This window comes from Monocercomonoides exilis, assembly GCF_001643675.1.
Source record: "Monocercomonoides exilis strain PA203 chromosome Unknown scaffold15-1837935, whole genome shotgun sequence".
NCBI lineage: Eukaryota > Preaxostyla > Oxymonadida > Polymastigidae > Monocercomonoides > Monocercomonoides exilis.
This window is the reverse complement of record NW_027150560.1, coordinates 1,540,512-1,556,793: the sequence shown is the minus strand read 5'-3', so window position 1 is coordinate 1,556,793 and position 16,282 is coordinate 1,540,512. Positions and strand designations below refer to the sequence as shown.

Sequence of the window (16,282 nt, the reverse complement as noted above, 5' to 3'; positions counted from 1 at the left end):
TTTGTTTAAAGCAATGGTTGGAACAACAGGAAGCAACGTCTTAGGTTCAACCTCTTTTGAGCCTGCATATTTAGTGTTAGAAGTTCTTGGGGCTCTTTTGTTGTTGTCTATTTCTGCCATGTTTAGTTGTTTGCAGTTTTATAATTTCATGTTGGATTGCTTTGTTTGACGCGTGGTTTAGGCTTGGGAACAGACATATTTGGTAAGGATAAAACTCATTTACGAATGATGTTAGATACTGGAAACGAAAAGGAGCAAAAGTATGCTCGCAAAATTTTGAAAATTCGAAAACATGGTATCCTTTATTGCTTGTTTTATTTTACACGATTTTTAATTATTTAGGAAATGTTCTTCGTGTTTCAATTGTTTTGGGAAACAGTTAGTTTTATTAAATATATTAAATAAAGACTGTATTTTCGTTGCAACCTCTTTTATTATCAAGTTTTGGGGAAAGTGTCTGGAGCTGTTTTGATTGGTCTTGCGTTGGAGCATTGGACTTCTGTATTTGTTAGTTGGATCGCTCTTTCATTCGTTGGAGAAATAATCCCCCAAGCGGTTTATACGAGGCAAGGAAAAGGAATTGCAATGTATTTATCTTGGTTCTGTATTGTTTGGATGTTTGTTGTTGGAATTATTTCCTATCCCGTTGGAAAGTTGATAGATTATATTAATGGAAGTGATGCTGGAATTCGTTATTCAAAAGATCAACTTAAGAAACTGATTGAAATGCATACAAATGATCCAAATCAAGAAATCTCAGTGAAAAGTGAAGCTGAAGAAACGGATTTGGGCTTTTTCAAAAAGACAGCAAAGGATATAATGACAAGTATTGAAAAAGTCGTAATGATTGAGGTATAACAAATATGAAATAAAGTTGTATTTTGCAATGAATAATTTATTAATTCAAATTTAGCTTATTTATTATGAACACATTTTGCGATTTTTTCGTTTATTGCTAAATGCTTTTTCTTTTTCTTTTTCTTTTCTTTCTTTTTTTTTTGTGAAAAATCGAATTCTTAAAAAATGTTTTTTTTTATCAATTTTTATTTATAGGCTGATTTACCATTATCTCCTAAACTCAATCTATTTGTATTGTCGAGTGGGCACACAAAGATACCAGTATTTGAAGCAGATCAGAACGCAATACTTGGTTACGTCGAAACAAATGATGTTGTTCTGCTTGATTGTTCAAAGGAAAATCGAATCAGCACTTATTTTACGAGACTTGGAAAGTCTTGCATTTCTGTGGATGCAGATGCGAGCGTGTTGGAAGTGCTGTTTGAGATGAAGGCCAAGCGGGCGAATATGTGTGTCGTTTACAGAGTGAATGCCGAAGGTGATGGAGATCCGTTTTATGAGAATTTGGGGATTATTACAAGAGAAGATATTGATAGAGAAATTGTGGGGGATGAAGAGAATGACGAGAATAAAGAAAATAAATCTGAATTTGAAAGAGAAAGCAGATTGGAAATGGAAAAGCGGATGAAAGTTTATAAGCAAACCAAAGACAAATCTGAGGAAGGTGCTGAATGCAAGGAAAACATCATCAAGAATCAAGGAAGTTCAGGTGAAGAAAATGAAAAAACAGGAAAAGTGTTGCAGAAAATGAGCTGTATAAACTATGAAAACTGCGACGAAAATGAGACTGGAAACAATAACGAGAAAGGATGTGAAAGCAACCAACAGAATGAAGATGAAAAGAAAATGAAAATTTCAGAAAGAAAAGTCGGGAAAATTCAAAAAATGGAGGAAATGCCACAATCAGATGAAGAAAATGCAGGAAAAGAAGGTAAATCGTCCGAAGATAAGATTAAGAAAAAGGAAATAGAGGCAAACTTAATGATGATCAGTGAGCCATTCTTGCATAATCATTCGCTTCTGTTACAAGAAGATAATCAACAAACTCAAAGGAAGGATAAGCACTCATCAAATGAATTTGAAGAAACTTCTCATTTCAATTCAAGTTTATGTGACCCGCCTTCAACTGAATCTGCGAATGCTCAACCTCTTCCACCATCGGACTTGTCTTCAACTTCTGCTGACGATGCAACCTCATCATCTCCTTCTTTTTTATTGTCTGTTTCTTCTCAATCTCCCATTCATTCAACCACTTCACCATCTTCTTGCCATCTTTCACAAACTTCAAAACCAGAAACATTAATGACGCAATCTCTTTCATTCACTTCATCTCCACCATCGTCGTCGTCATCATCATTATCTTCTTCTTCTTCTTCTGTCTCATTCGAAGCCAACTCCAACGATCTTTTTCCCAAACAGCTCGTCAAACATCATAAACGACATCGCCAATGGATCAACTGCCAATCATTTTTGGAAGAGTCTCTTTGTTCTCTTGTCAACTTCCTGCGCAGCAGCTTTCCTGAATTCGCTTCTTGGGATAGGAAATATGTTGCTGCTTTGATTAGAGCAAGTGAATGCTACGAGATTCCTGGATGGATGGGAAGCAGAAAAGGAGCTGTGTGCTCGTTGTTATGCAATGATGAGACTTTGAGCATTCAAAATAATATTTCTGAGATTGTTAACAAGACTCATCTCCCTTGTTGTTTGTCTTCTTCTTCTTCTTCTTCTTCATCGTGGTCATCATCGTCATTATCATCAATTTCATCTGAAAATACAGAAAAAGCCGAAACTTTTGCTTCAGCTATTTCTGCTATAAACAATGATAATTCTACTTTAATTCATGCACAGGCAACTGATGATGAAGACAAATCACAATCATACCCACTTTCATACCACTTTTCTCATGAAAAATCATTCAGTTCTTGTTCTCACAAGAATCTTCCAGAGTTGTGTGCCAATTATGTTCCACCAGTTTGCAAGGCCTGCACTCAAGGAGATTCTCATCCTGATCTGATTATTGTGATCAACGGACGTTTTTTGGTTTGTATTATTTTTTGTTATTTTTATTATTATCAAAAATTAAATATTCACCAAATGAAATTAATCTTGTTTTATTTGTTGAAATATTAATATCACTTGCAATCTCTTATCTTTTATTTTCCTCCTCCTTTTAAATAGCTGATTCATCAACATTCAGGATCATCATCAGATGCACCTTCAGTTGTTGAAGAAATTCGCAAGCCATTCACAGTGATAAATGCCGAGTGCTTTTTCACTTCAACAAATTTGTCTGAAATTCACAAAAGAGAAAGCGCAGATTCAGATGAGAGGTACAAAGAAACCACAAAACAGCACATCACAGAGGAAAATGAGGTGAATTGTCAATGCAATGATGAAGGAGAACATCAAAAGAAATTTGGCAATGAAGAAACGGAGCATTTTATGAATGGTAAAATAAATGCTGAAATGAATCTGAATGAAAAACCTTCATTTTCTGTTGGAAGTTTAGAGATATTTTCTGATGAAAATGCGAGTGGTTCCTTTTCAAAATTGCGTAATAAAGCTAGTGAAAGCAGAGCCTTGTTCTTGAAGCTGTGTGGCTGTTATGATTCCGAAATTTCCCCCTTTCAGATTGTTCCTGCAACAGCTGTCAGCATCGACGGACATGCAAAAGTTGTGCTTATAAGAAAAGATGAATTTAAACGAATAAAGTTTATCATGGAACTGGAAAGAGAGAAGAGAAGAGAGATAAAATTCGGAGAAGAATGAAATGCATTACAAAAGAATTAATAATTGAATTTTTTTACAATAGCCTTTAGAATTATTGATTGTCTTTGCTTCACAATTTCATTTACAAAATTAGTCTTCATTCATTTTTTTCTTTTCTTTGACAATCATATTACAATCAATATGTATTTATTATTTTTTTATTGTTTACAATAATTATTACAATTATCTTGATTTTTGTTGATTTTTATTTCCAATCTTTACAAATTTTTTGAATGCACTTCTTTTTTTTCTTCGTGTAAAAATTTTTGATCCATATTTTGTTTATTTTTTTGACTTTTTGCATTCTGAGCAATGAATTTTTTACATAAAACTTTTCCGATGCTGGCTAAACTATTTCGAAATTTTCATTAGAATCTTGCCTAAATCAAACGATTTTGACTCCATGGAATTGTCGACAAATGTGACCAAACGCTCATGAACATTTACCAACAAATTTGACAAAAGAAATTTTTGCGTTTCAATTTTTGTTTTTATTGAAGATCTTGATAATTTTTATTTATTATTGATCTTTTTTTTTTTTTTTTGCACATTTTGTACAGTCTTTCTTTTTTGTTTTCTTTGAATAATAAGGACATGAAACATTCATAATGACCTTTTTTTTATTTCAAATGTTTTATTTTTTTTTCCAATTTTTTCTTGAGTTTTTCGCATTTCACAGTTTCAATTTTAAATTGATAATAAGTGAAAATTTCTTGACTATTATTTTATTCAAGGATATAAAAATCCATGCGTCATGTGAATAACATAAAAACATTTCCTAGTCCAATTTATTTGTTGTTAATAATGAAATAAAAAACGAAATGAGCACATGACATGAAAGCATGGACTTTCAAGATTTTTTTTGCACAAAATATTCGCTTGCCCTTTATTAAACTTCAATTCCTGCATTTTGTATTTTCTGTTTTTTCTGGTCTTATGACTCAGATGAACGTTCAAATGCAACTATTAAGCAAAACTATATTTTATTCATGCTGTTCTTCGAATGCAAAAGGGTTTTATTTTGTTCCTACTAGATATTTTTTTTCAGCAGGAAAAGGATGATTTTGAAGGAATGAAAAGCAAATAAAGCTTTTATTTGTTTTGAATTCAATATTCCTTATTGTTTTCAAGCCGATGCTCAATTTTTATCTCGAAATAAAACAGTTCAATTTTATGGAGTATTTTTGAACAAAAAACGTTTGTTGAGTTTGACCCAAAGCTCTTTGAAGATGAAATGTATTAATTTTCTGACTCAAGTGTCTTTTCAATGATGATTTGCATCCATGGAAAAAGTTCGCTTGCAAAAAGGGGATGCAATGACAAACGATGCCTTTGACTCAAAAACTGAATGAAAAGCTCATTACTAATTGGCAACAATGGCTATATTAACAAATTTGAAGGTTTTCATTGATTTTCTTCCTTGATTCATATATTCATCTTTCCATCGTTTTTTATGAAAAGCTTTGAAGTTGTCACTTAAAGAATCAAGAGACATTTGACTTTCAGGAAAAGTGATGAAGAATTTGAATCAATGCTGTTGGCCACTTCATTTTTCCCCGAAAGATTCATTGATAAGCAAGGATTATTTTGCGAAGAAACAAACGAAAGCTCGGAATGAAATGTTTTCCTGGATATTACAAAACAATCAAAAATAAAAAATCATGAAGGAGGATTGGAAGAATACGCATTAAAATGAAAGATTTGCGCTGAACTGGGATGATCACCAATGATGATATGGAAGTATTTTTTGAAATATTGAATGCTTTGAAGATGAAGCATGAGCGATGAAAGAATTAGGAAAAAGTGAGAAGAGAAAAATTGACTCCACAAAACAGTTTGGAAGAAATTATGAAGATTCAGAAATAGCGAATGAAGAAATGATTGAAAAGGAAGAAAGAAAAGAGGAAAAAAATTCTTTTAAAGGATGTCGAAATAAAGTTTCGAAACGGATAGTTTTGAAATAATGAAATCATTGATGAAAATTGAATGCACCTATCAAACGAATAAAGACCTCTCTTTGAACATTTGAAGTTTGTAAAAATTTTATTCACTTTCTTTTCCAATTTCATTTTTTTACACCAAAAATTATTCAAGATCGAAAAACTTTAATTCAAAATCGAAAAAGTTTAATTCGAAATCGAAAATATTTTATTCAACATCGAAAATGTTTAATTCAAAATCGAAAAAGAAGTTAATTTGTTCGAAATTTCAATTCAAGTCAAAACCAAGGAAATTTTTTTGATACAAATGTTAATCATAACAAATGTTTATTTATTGGAAATACTTTCCTTTTATTTTGAACTACGGTTTTCGATAATTTCGACTGATATCCGTTGATCTTTTTCTCATTTTGAAAATTGAAAATGTTTCATTTTATCTGTTTCATATTCAACAAATGAATGTCAAACGTTTCATAACAAATGCATTAGATTGATTTAAGTATTTTTGTGCACAAAACAAGATCATGAACTATCCTATCACTTTTATTTTTTTCAAAAATTCCTCATTGTCTCCTGAATACATGTGAAGAGTTTAATCATAATTCAGTTTTATCCTATTTCCACTATTTCACACAATCAAACACCAAAAAACATAAAAAAATATTTTTCTTATTGAAATTGACAAATTTCTCAGATCACTTACTGAAAAAGATGAAACTGACATGAGCATGAATTTTTAAATTTTTTCAAATTTTTTGATGATTATGAATTTTCGATGTTGAATTAAATATTTTCGATTTCGAATTAAACTTTTTCGATTTCGAATTAAAGTTTTCCGATTTCGAATAATAATTTTCGATCTTGAATTAAACTTTTTCGATTTTGAATAATAATTTTCGATGTTGAATTAAAGTTTTTCGATGTTGTTTTAAACTTTTTCGATTTTGAATTAAAGTTTTTCGATGTTGAATAATTTTTGGTGTAAATATTTCAAATGAAAATATTTCTTTTGATAGCTATTCTTCTTTTCATTGATTGGAAATTCCTCCATAAGGAATATATTGTTGGAAATGCCCTCAAGAGGTTGATATTCCTCATTCATACAGAATAAAATAAAATCAAATAAATTTTTGAGTGATGAAAAAGAAAAAATTAATCTTTTAAAACAGAATAGAATAACAACTGAAAGGCAAAGCAATATGAATGACCATCGATTAAGCAAATGAAAGAAAGACAGGAATTATCACTATTTTTCATAATTCGAAATTATTATTGTATTTAATAAAAATATGGTTAATAATGACCCATAAGAATCTTTTGAATATGATTCTTTTTATTTTGGCTGAGTGCTTGTGTTTCACATTTTGTGGCACTGATAGAAATGATTCACAAAGGAATGGACATCTCGTTGATTATGTTCCTACTCAGTCTGAAAGTCATATTTTGGAGAAAGGGAGTGTTGTTCAGCTATTCTGCGAAATACACAATTCTTCAGTCGAATTGAAGGAAATAATGCTAGAAAAGGCAGATGATAACATGGCATTTGATGTTGAAGCAAAGTCACTCCTGCGCATTGATGACTGCATGTTGATGAGAAAAAGAGGTTTCAATGGGCATTTTGTCTTCAATGAAGGAACATGCGAAATGATAAACACCACTTTGAATACAGAAAAAAGAGACAATAATTGTGAGTTCATAACAAGTCTTGTTAAGATGGAAGGAGAAGATGCATCGTTGCTTGTGAGAAACAGTGAGTGGAGGAACATTGTGTTTTGTGGGAGTGGAAGCATTTTGAGAAATGGAGAAGGGTCATTTGAAGGAATCAAAAACTGTGCTTTTTCTAACATCTCAATGAAATTCATGGAGACAGATGAAATACCAGTTGAAAAAGAGCCAATGATGGAAACAAGTTCAATGGAAGATTGTCAAGTTGAAAGATCGATGAATGTTTTGGAGGGAGGGATTGTGAGTGGAACAGAAAAATCCATTGCATTTTCTTGCAACAATTGCACATTCCTTCACAACGAAAGGGTGGATTGGAGAGTGGGAAACACAGAAAGAAATTCAACAACTCAAACACAGATATATAAGAATGCTGAATGGAAAGAATGCTCTGCTCCATGCGGTGGAGCACTGTATGTTCATGACAATTCGAGTGCAACATTAACAGTTGAAAATTCATCATTTGTGAAATGCAATGCAACTGAAACAAGAGGTGGAGGAATATTTGCTTTGAAAATTGCAGAATGCACAATGAAGCATTCAACATTCATTGAATGTTTCTGCTTTTCAGAAAGTCCTGGATATGGAGGAGCAGGAGCAGATCTTTCCGGAATAAGTGAACAAGTTTTTTGCTCGAATTGTTTGTTCAAAGATGGGTGGTCAGGAGATGATACAGGGGGGTTAGGTATTTGGGAATCAAAAACAGCAAAAATCAAAGATTGTGTTTTGGATTGCTCTTTCATAAATTGTAGCGGACACAATAAAACTAATTCTAACGGTGGAGGATTCATTCATTGGGATGCAATTGATTATGTCATAACAAAAAATTGTCAATTCAACAATTGCCATTCTGATTTTGATGGAGGGGCCGTAAGTATTCTAACAAATGGTTTTTGTGAAAACCTTTTATGGTTTTGCTTTTTTCATAACAACACTGCACCTCGTGGCAATGATATTTGTGTTTATGATAATGCGACAAATATCCCTAACTGTCTTCTGTTATTCGACACGATCAGAAGGAGTGAGATATTACGCAGGTGGAGATAAAAGCAATTGGCTTCCTAACAATGGAGGGAGAATAAGATTTGTTGCTTCAGTTCAAACACAGTCAAATGCAAAAGACACATTCAGCTGCGGATTGAATGAAAGCTGTGCATGCCTCACTATCAGTCATTGTCTGACTCAAATGATTTCTGGATTTGTGGAGGAAATCAAGGTGTTGGGTGGAACAGTTGTGGAGGGAAAAGGAGTTGATATTGGAGAGAAAACAATCTCTGTGAATGGAGTTTCACCAGCTGACTCAGCCATTGAAACCAAATTTGAATCAAATGGACTGAGTCTGTTTTGTGTTGGAACAGGTGAATTGAGTGCGAGCGATCTGTCTGTGGTTCACAATTCATCATTTGAAAATAATCGAAGAAGCAAACTGTTTGAGGTTCAAGGGGCTGGAGGGATCAATTTGGAGAGAACAAATATATCGATGGATTCTGCTCATTCAGAAGAGAGGAGCATTCAGAACTCGCTTGTGAAGATGGAAGGGGGAAGTTTGAAGATGAAAGATGTGAGATGGGGGCAAACATTCAGTACAGCAAGTTTGATATCTCTATCTCAGGGATCGCTTGTAACATTGTCTCTGGATAACTGCACTTTCGACAGAATTGTGAGGACAACAGCAGGATCATCGCTGATGAGTGTGGGTGAAGGGTCATATTCGATAACTATTGAAGGATGCACGATAGATGGGTGTGGGAGTGAAGCCTCTGAGTTTGGAGGAGGGATGATGATTGAAATAGGGAATGTTGGTTCATTGAATGTAAGTGGAGGTGTTGTGAGAAACTGTTATGCCTCGACTACTCAAGGGAGAGGAGGAGGGGTTGGGCTGAAAGTGAAAGACACAAATGCAGAGTTTCAGATTTCATCAGGATTTGAAAGAAACAGGGCCAAATGGGGAAGTGACATTTTTGTTGACTCAATCAATCTGGAAACAACAGCAAGAAGTGGGAAAATCACTTCGTTGACAGCTTCGTTTGACACAAAGAGCACGATACAAGGGTATGATAATGGAAATGATTCAATTCCGATTCCACTTTGTGTTTATTTGATTCCTTTGCCAGAAGAGATTATTGTGAGCAATGTTGATGCATTTGATCATTCTCGTTGTGGATACGCTGAGTTTCCCTGTCTGACTCTGAAGCATTCTCTGACAAGGCAAATAAGTGAAAAGAAGATTGTTGTCGATGGGATGATTGAACTGAAAAATGAGCTGATATTCAACTCCTTCCAACACACAATCAGGGGGAAAGATGAAAACAGTGGATGGGAGGTGAGCAACGATCCGAATGGAAGTGACGGAAGCATGACAACGGTCAGTGCAAATACGAATGTGAGTTCACTTGTTTTCTCTGTTCCATCTGCTCTTCCAAACCACGAAGCATTCTTCTATTCCACCTCACAGTTATTTTCGCTTGATGGCTGCTCGCTGACATTTCAAGATCCTCAATCAGCATTATCTTATGTGTTTTTGTCAGCAACAGCAGGTGAGGTTTCAGTTTCATTGTTGAATGTATTGTCTCTGGTTATTGGGAATTGTCCGTTGATTTCTCTTGATGGAATCAATACTGCTGGTTCATTCGCTTCTTTGAGTGCCGAGGATATGAGCTCGACAGAAAATAGTGTTTTGTTTGGAGTGGCGAATGGAGCATCTTTTTCGATTAAAGATTCAACACTTTCAGTGAAAGCATCCTCACAAACAGATTTGCCATCAGGATCCATTCGAGTAATTTCCACAAATTCAGCCAAGATGCTGAAGCTCACAAACAACACGATGAGTGGATTCAAAGGAGATGGAGGAGATGGAGGAGCAATGGAATGCACACTTGGGAGAGATTGCTCACTGGAAATAGTTGGAGGGACGATGTCTAGGTGTGAGAGCAATGGAGGAAATGGAGGAGGATTGTGGGTTGAGATGAAAGAAGGATCATCCTTCACTGTGGGAAATATGACAGATACTAACTCAGCAAGGGCAATGTTTCCGAATGATGAAAGTGATTTATTTGAACTTGTGAGCTGCAAGGCAGCACAAAACACAGATGGAGAGCACGGATTCGGAGGAGGGATTTATCTTCATCTGGATGATGGGGCAAGTTCATTCATTTTGAGGGATGTTTCATTTTCTGGATGTGATGCCAGAGAGGGGAAAGAAATCTTCATTAACTCTTATGATCTATCGAGTGTGATTAGCAGAACATCGATGGAATTTGAAGTTGATTTGAATAACTTTACGAAATTGAATGGATTCGAGAGATCAACATTGAATGAGACATTTGCCATCCCGCTGGTGGTGTATCTGTGGAACAACTTTTCAGGGTCTGCCTTTGTTGGAGGAGGATCATTGAGCCATGATTTTTCTATGTGTGGATATGAAGCGTTTCCATGCTCCACAATCGCGAAGGCAGCATCGGTCCACTTTGAAGGGAAGAAAAAAGACATAACCATTTTTGAATCATTTGCCTTTGAGGATGAATTGGGCTTGAGGACAGATGAATGGAACATCAAGGCAAAACAGAATGAAATGAAATGTGGTGTTGCCGATCTGACAGAGGGAACGCAAAGTGGATTGATTGAGAACTCAGTTTCTGTGTCAATGACCGGTATTGTATTTTCTTTGATTCAATCGCTTTCATCTCATGAAAGTGTGTTTGAATGTCATTCAGGGAAGCTCACACTGAACAAATGTGGGATGGAAGGAGGGATTAAGGCTATTTCAACAGTGTTTGTGAGTGTTGTTGGAGGGGCTGTGGAAGTGATTGAGTTTTCAACAGTGAATATGAAAAAAGGAGATTCATCGTTTTTCATCGTTGAGGGAAGTATTAATTCAAGTCCTTCACTGAATATGACAAACAGCGATTTTGGAGAAATTACATTTGGCAATGGATGTGTTGTTGAGTGCCACAAGGGAATTATTGAAGAGATGTCCGAATGCACATTTTCATCGATTACTCGTTCGAAGGGAAGTGGAGGATGCATAAGTGTAACGAATAATGTGGATGACAACGGAGATTATAAAGTTGAAATAAATGATTGCACATTCGAAGAGTGTGCTGTTGAAGAAGAAGGAAATGAGATTGGAGGAGGTGCACTCTTTTATGAGGCATCTGCAAATACGAATCTGTTGATGAACAAGTGTGAGTTTTATTGTTGCACAGCTCCATTTGAAGGGGAAGTTGTTAGATATGGAGGAGGAATAATGTTGAGCTTGTTAAGTGAATCGGGTGAGACAGGTTTTGTGATATCCTCTCCAACTTTTTCTTCTGACAAGCCAAACAATGCAAAATATGGAAAGGATTTGTTTGTTTCATCTCCATCGCTCACCAGCAGCATTAAGAACGAAACCCTGCCATTTGTGAAAGATAGACTGGAGATGCTGACCGAAGACTCGATGAGAGGATACGATGGAGGAAACAGAGAGTGTGCAATCCCACTGATCTATTTCTGGAAAGAGGTTGGATCGAGTGTGCATGTGGCGCGGGAAGGAAATAATGTGGTTGTGTGTGGGCTGTTGGAGTATCCATGTGGGTCTGTTGATTATGGGATGAGGAGAGGGAGTGGTTTGGGGATTGTGTCGATTGCCATTCAGGGGGCTTGTGATGTGAGGAATGAAATGAGTGTGAGTGGGATGAGGCTGGAAGGAACAAATGGCGAAACAGACAAAATCGTGTTTGTGAAAGCAATTGAAGGAGACAAGGATGCTGTTGTTGAATGCAAAGGGGTTGTTCAATTCAAAGAAGTGGGGATGGTGATTCCTGCTGCCTTCGATAACGAGGCAAACATCCTCATCCAGACATGCATTGATTTAATCAAAACGAGTATTGCAGGATGTTCAATTCACATGAGTGACAATGCTGAAGGTGAATTGACATTTATATTGATAAGTGCCACAAAAGGAATTGTTTCGATTGAAAAGACAAAGATGGCAGGGTTGACATCAATGCATGAGATAATGAGCATATCAGTTGGATGTGTGATAACTATGAGCGATGCGTCCTTTGAAGAAATATCATTGAGTGGGAAAAGTGCAATTGCGATGAGTGGAAGTGAGATTCCTGGAAATGGAAATGATAATGCAGAAGTGGAAGAGTGGAACATTCTGTTTGAGCAATGTTCATTTTTGAATGTGACGCACAGTGTGTCAAGCAACCCTTCATTTCTTATCTGTGATGTGCCAAATGAAGTGAGACTGAAAATGGAGAATTCAACAATTGATAAATGTGGATCGACAAGCTCGAATGAAGGAGGAGGGATGTTTTTCCTTCTCGATGAGAGAGGGAGACTGGAAATGAATCACACAAATGTGACAGAATGTTTCTGTTCGAACAACGGGAGAGGTGGAGGATTGTTTTTGAAAACACAGAGTGTTGCAAAGAAGACTTTGCCATTTGTGCTGTCGAACATCACATTCAAGGAGAATGTTGCACTGAAAGGGAGAGATGTGTTTGTGAAGTGCATAGACCTTGACTCGCAGATAAGTGAATCACAGTTCCTGATAAATTTTGGGGAGCCATTTGTGAAGGAGCTGGCGATATGGGGATGCACATCAGATGATTATGGGGATGAAGAGGATCTGCTGGGAAGGGTGTATGTGTTCAGGAGCGAATTCATATTTGTTTCATCAATTGTGGGGAACAGCAGTAACAGCAAGAATTGTGGGGAAATGAAGGGTGCATGCTCATCGCTGAATGTTGGGGTGAGCCACATCATCCCATCAGATTATTCGCAGCTGCTGATATGGAATGAGACAACACTAACTGGCTCATGCTCAGCTCAGAAGGTGACAATCAAGTCGATGGAGGCGAGCAGGAATGTGGAGATAAAAGTGAGAGAGATGAACTTGGCTGGGGAAGGAGCTGTGACGACATCAGAGTCTGTTCGATTTGAGAAAGTTTCATTTGTTTTTGGTGTAATGCAGAATGTTGTCTGCTCGTGCTTAATACACCAATTGAATGGATCTCTTATTCTCGAATCTGTTTCATTCTTATCAGAAAGCGGATCATTGGTGAATTCACAAACCCTTTTTGGCTTTTCTCTGCTGGTTGTTGAAAATGGGATATTTGAGGCAGATCGATGTAGTATTGGGTGCTTGAAATTCTCAAAGTCCATGTTCCAGATATTGTGCTCAGAAAGAGCAACATTTGAAGATCTGACTGTTTGTAATGCCCAATGCACAAGCTCAGTGATTGAATGTGGAAAGAACGAGAAAGTGATTATTTCAAAGTTGGCAGCCACAAACATTTCTCTCCAAGACAGAAGCCTTATCTCATTTGAAAATGGCCATTCTTCACTCGTTTTATCTTTGGCGTTATCATCATTCTCAAACATCAGCCGGCTGTCTTCTGGGCCTTGCATTATTTGCACAGCTCAGCACATGACTAACTTTGAGATGTGCAACTGCTCTATTCATAAATGCACATCAGAGCCATCAAAGGGGAGCCAAGTGGCGATTGCTTTGACTGAGAATGTCTTGACGGATTTGTGCCAGTTTGAGGGAAACCTGGCTGATAATGCCGAAGAAATAAATGGTGTGAGTAATAAGATCTGTCAATGGAATGGGTCTCTTGTTCATTCAACAAATTCTTCGTTAGTGATGAAAGACACAACAATCTGCAACTCCTCAAAGGGAGGTTTGATTGTGAGCGGAGGATCCACGATGATCGAGAAAGGAGAGTTTTTGAATAACAATCCATCAATTGAAAGGTATCCATCAATGAGAAGAAACGTCATCTGCTCCAATTCTGCTTCACTGAACATGATGAGTTTGAAAGGTGGAGATGGAGTGAAAGATAATACCTCACTTTGGATGTTGAATGATGAGTGCAGTTTTGAAGGGATTGTTTCTGAAAGGGCATCTTCATTCTTCATTCCTGTGTTGGAAAGTATTGAAGAAAATGAGAAAGGAGAAGAAACGGAGGTTGTGTTCAAAGGGAAGCTGCTTCTCCCGTGCAACTTATCGTTCATGATTGCGAAGCAGATTGGAGAAGAAAAGCAGATTGAGAAATATGGGTTTAATGAGAGTGGATATGCTTCAGAGACAGAGGTTAAAGGGAGACTGAAAAGGGAGATAATTCGTGAGGCAGGAGATGAGGCAGAGGTGAGAGTGCTCATTCTGTTTGGGGATGGAAGTAATCCATCGTCCACTGATTCTTTCATTCTGAAGAACAGAAGTGAGGCCAAGGTTAATGGAGATGAAAGGATTGTTGAAGGAGGAAAAGAAGGGAAATCGTATTGGTTGTTGATTGTTATAATCATGGGCATCATATTGTTGATTGTTCTTGTTGTGTCTGTTGTTCTGGCTGTTCGGTGGAGGAAAGTGAAGGAAAGAAATGAGGAATTGCAAGAGATTGTGAATGATAATGTCAGAAAGGATCCGAAGGCATTTGAGATGGTAACGATGGAGATGTCGCCTGAGGAGCAGTGGAGGAGAGCAGAAAGGGAGGCAGAGAAAAAGAACGAAGAGAGGATGAAGAAGAGAATATATGAAAAAAGCCTGGGACATTCAGAATCATCTGAGCATTTGTTGAGCGAGAGTGGCTCAACTGAATACATTTTGGGAAGAGACTCAGACAAGATTCCTCAATGGATGTTGGAGAAAGATGAAGAAGGAGAGATAAGGAAGAGAACACCATCACCATCCATTTCATCCACTTCAACCACATCAACAACTGATTCAGATTCCACGTTTGTTCGAGGGGAGGATTTGTGTCCGACAACCTCATCGATGTCAAATCTTGTGGATGCAATGGCCTGTTCATCACCTCATGAGAAGCTGATTGTGGATCTGAGGGATTCTCTGTTCATGTTGTTGCATGGAAGGAATAAGACAAAGGAGATGGCGATTGGAAGTCTTCAAGAGAGAGAAATGGCAGCTGCTCAGATCCTGTTCTGGGTAGTGAATGGGGTGCTCCATTCATTTGATGAGATGGAAAACAAGCTTCAATCCCTTGTCAATTTGAGTCCCCACATTATTCTTTTCTCCGAGCACATGGTCATCTGCATTGCCATGCACTCAGATTGTTCATCAGACTCAGACAGTTCATCCTCCATCTCTTCATCAACTGTTGTGACATCTGCCAGTGATAACGAAAATGACTCTCTTCCTTCTTCAGCCTTTGAGGATGAAGATAATTTCAAAAAAGAGTGTTTGCGATGGAAGGCACCAGAGCTGCTGAATGGGACAATAAAGCATGCGACGAAGAAGACGGTGGTGTTTTCGATAGGGATGATGCTGTGGGAGTGCCTGACATTGCAGATTCCGTTTGGGGAGTATGAGGCTGAGACAGCTGGAGAGAAGATAAAGAATGGGGAGAGGCCAGGAATGGAGAGCATACGTGGATCAGAGATGTGTGAAGCGGTGGAAAACGGGTTGGATGGAGATCCAGAAAGGAGAGCATCGTTGATGCAGGTGAAGCGGTATCTGATTGGGCGCTTGCCATTGGGGTGCACGATGGCGACAGTGTCGGATGCAATTGCATATTGCGAAGGGTCGGAGGAATGCGGGTCAGAATACATTGAGCGGAGCGGGGTTATTGCGAAGCTGCATTCTGGATCTGAAAGCGAAACACAAACAAGAGAAAGCAGTGGATGAAGCATAATGGAGAGTTGGGGACAGCCACAGATGAATCACTTGAAAAGAGAAAAAAAAAGAAAAACGTTGGCATATTTCTCAGAATAAAGAATGATTGGAGATGAACAAAAAATTAAATGGTGCACTATTCTTAATTTCGTTGGATTTATCCAAACATAAAGCGTAGGACAAGGCATTTGCAAAAGGCACCATGTTGCTTTTTAATAACTTATTCAAACTCACTTTTTTGTTTTGTCGAGCAAATTACAGAAAAACTTTTTGTTGAAGGAAATTTTGCGTGTGTATCAAGACATTTTCCAAAACTTCTCGCAGGTGTTTTCTGGCATTCGTATCAAAACAATTGCAGCCTTTGCAA

The 16,282-nt window shown here is 37.0% G+C and overlaps 2 protein-coding genes across 2 annotated transcripts; both read left to right on the top strand.

Moving 5' to 3' along the window:
* Nucleotides 1-13: 13 nt before the first annotated feature.
* MONOS_5344 (putative ancient conserved domain protein 2) lies at nt 14-3,895 on the top strand (the record flags this gene model as incomplete). Its single annotated transcript, XM_067875483.1, has 6 exons — nt 14-128; nt 182-295; nt 343-378; nt 443-852; nt 1,054-2,898; nt 3,037-3,895. The coding sequence occupies 6 exons, from the start codon at nt 14-16 to the stop codon at nt 3,625-3,627; spliced, it is 3,111 nt and encodes a 1,036-aa protein (XP_067730120.1). The 3' UTR covers nt 3,628-3,895.
* A 3,532-nt stretch (nt 3,896-7,427) lies between these two features.
* MONOS_5343 (uncharacterized protein) lies at nt 7,428-15,991 on the top strand (the record flags this gene model as incomplete). Its single annotated transcript, XM_067875482.1, has 3 exons — nt 7,428-7,974; nt 8,306-9,826; nt 10,085-15,991. 3 exons carry the CDS (start codon nt 7,428-7,430, stop codon nt 15,925-15,927), a joined length of 7,911 nt encoding a protein of 2,636 aa, XP_067730119.1. The 3' UTR covers nt 15,928-15,991.
* Nucleotides 15,992-16,282: the final 291 nt, after the last annotated feature.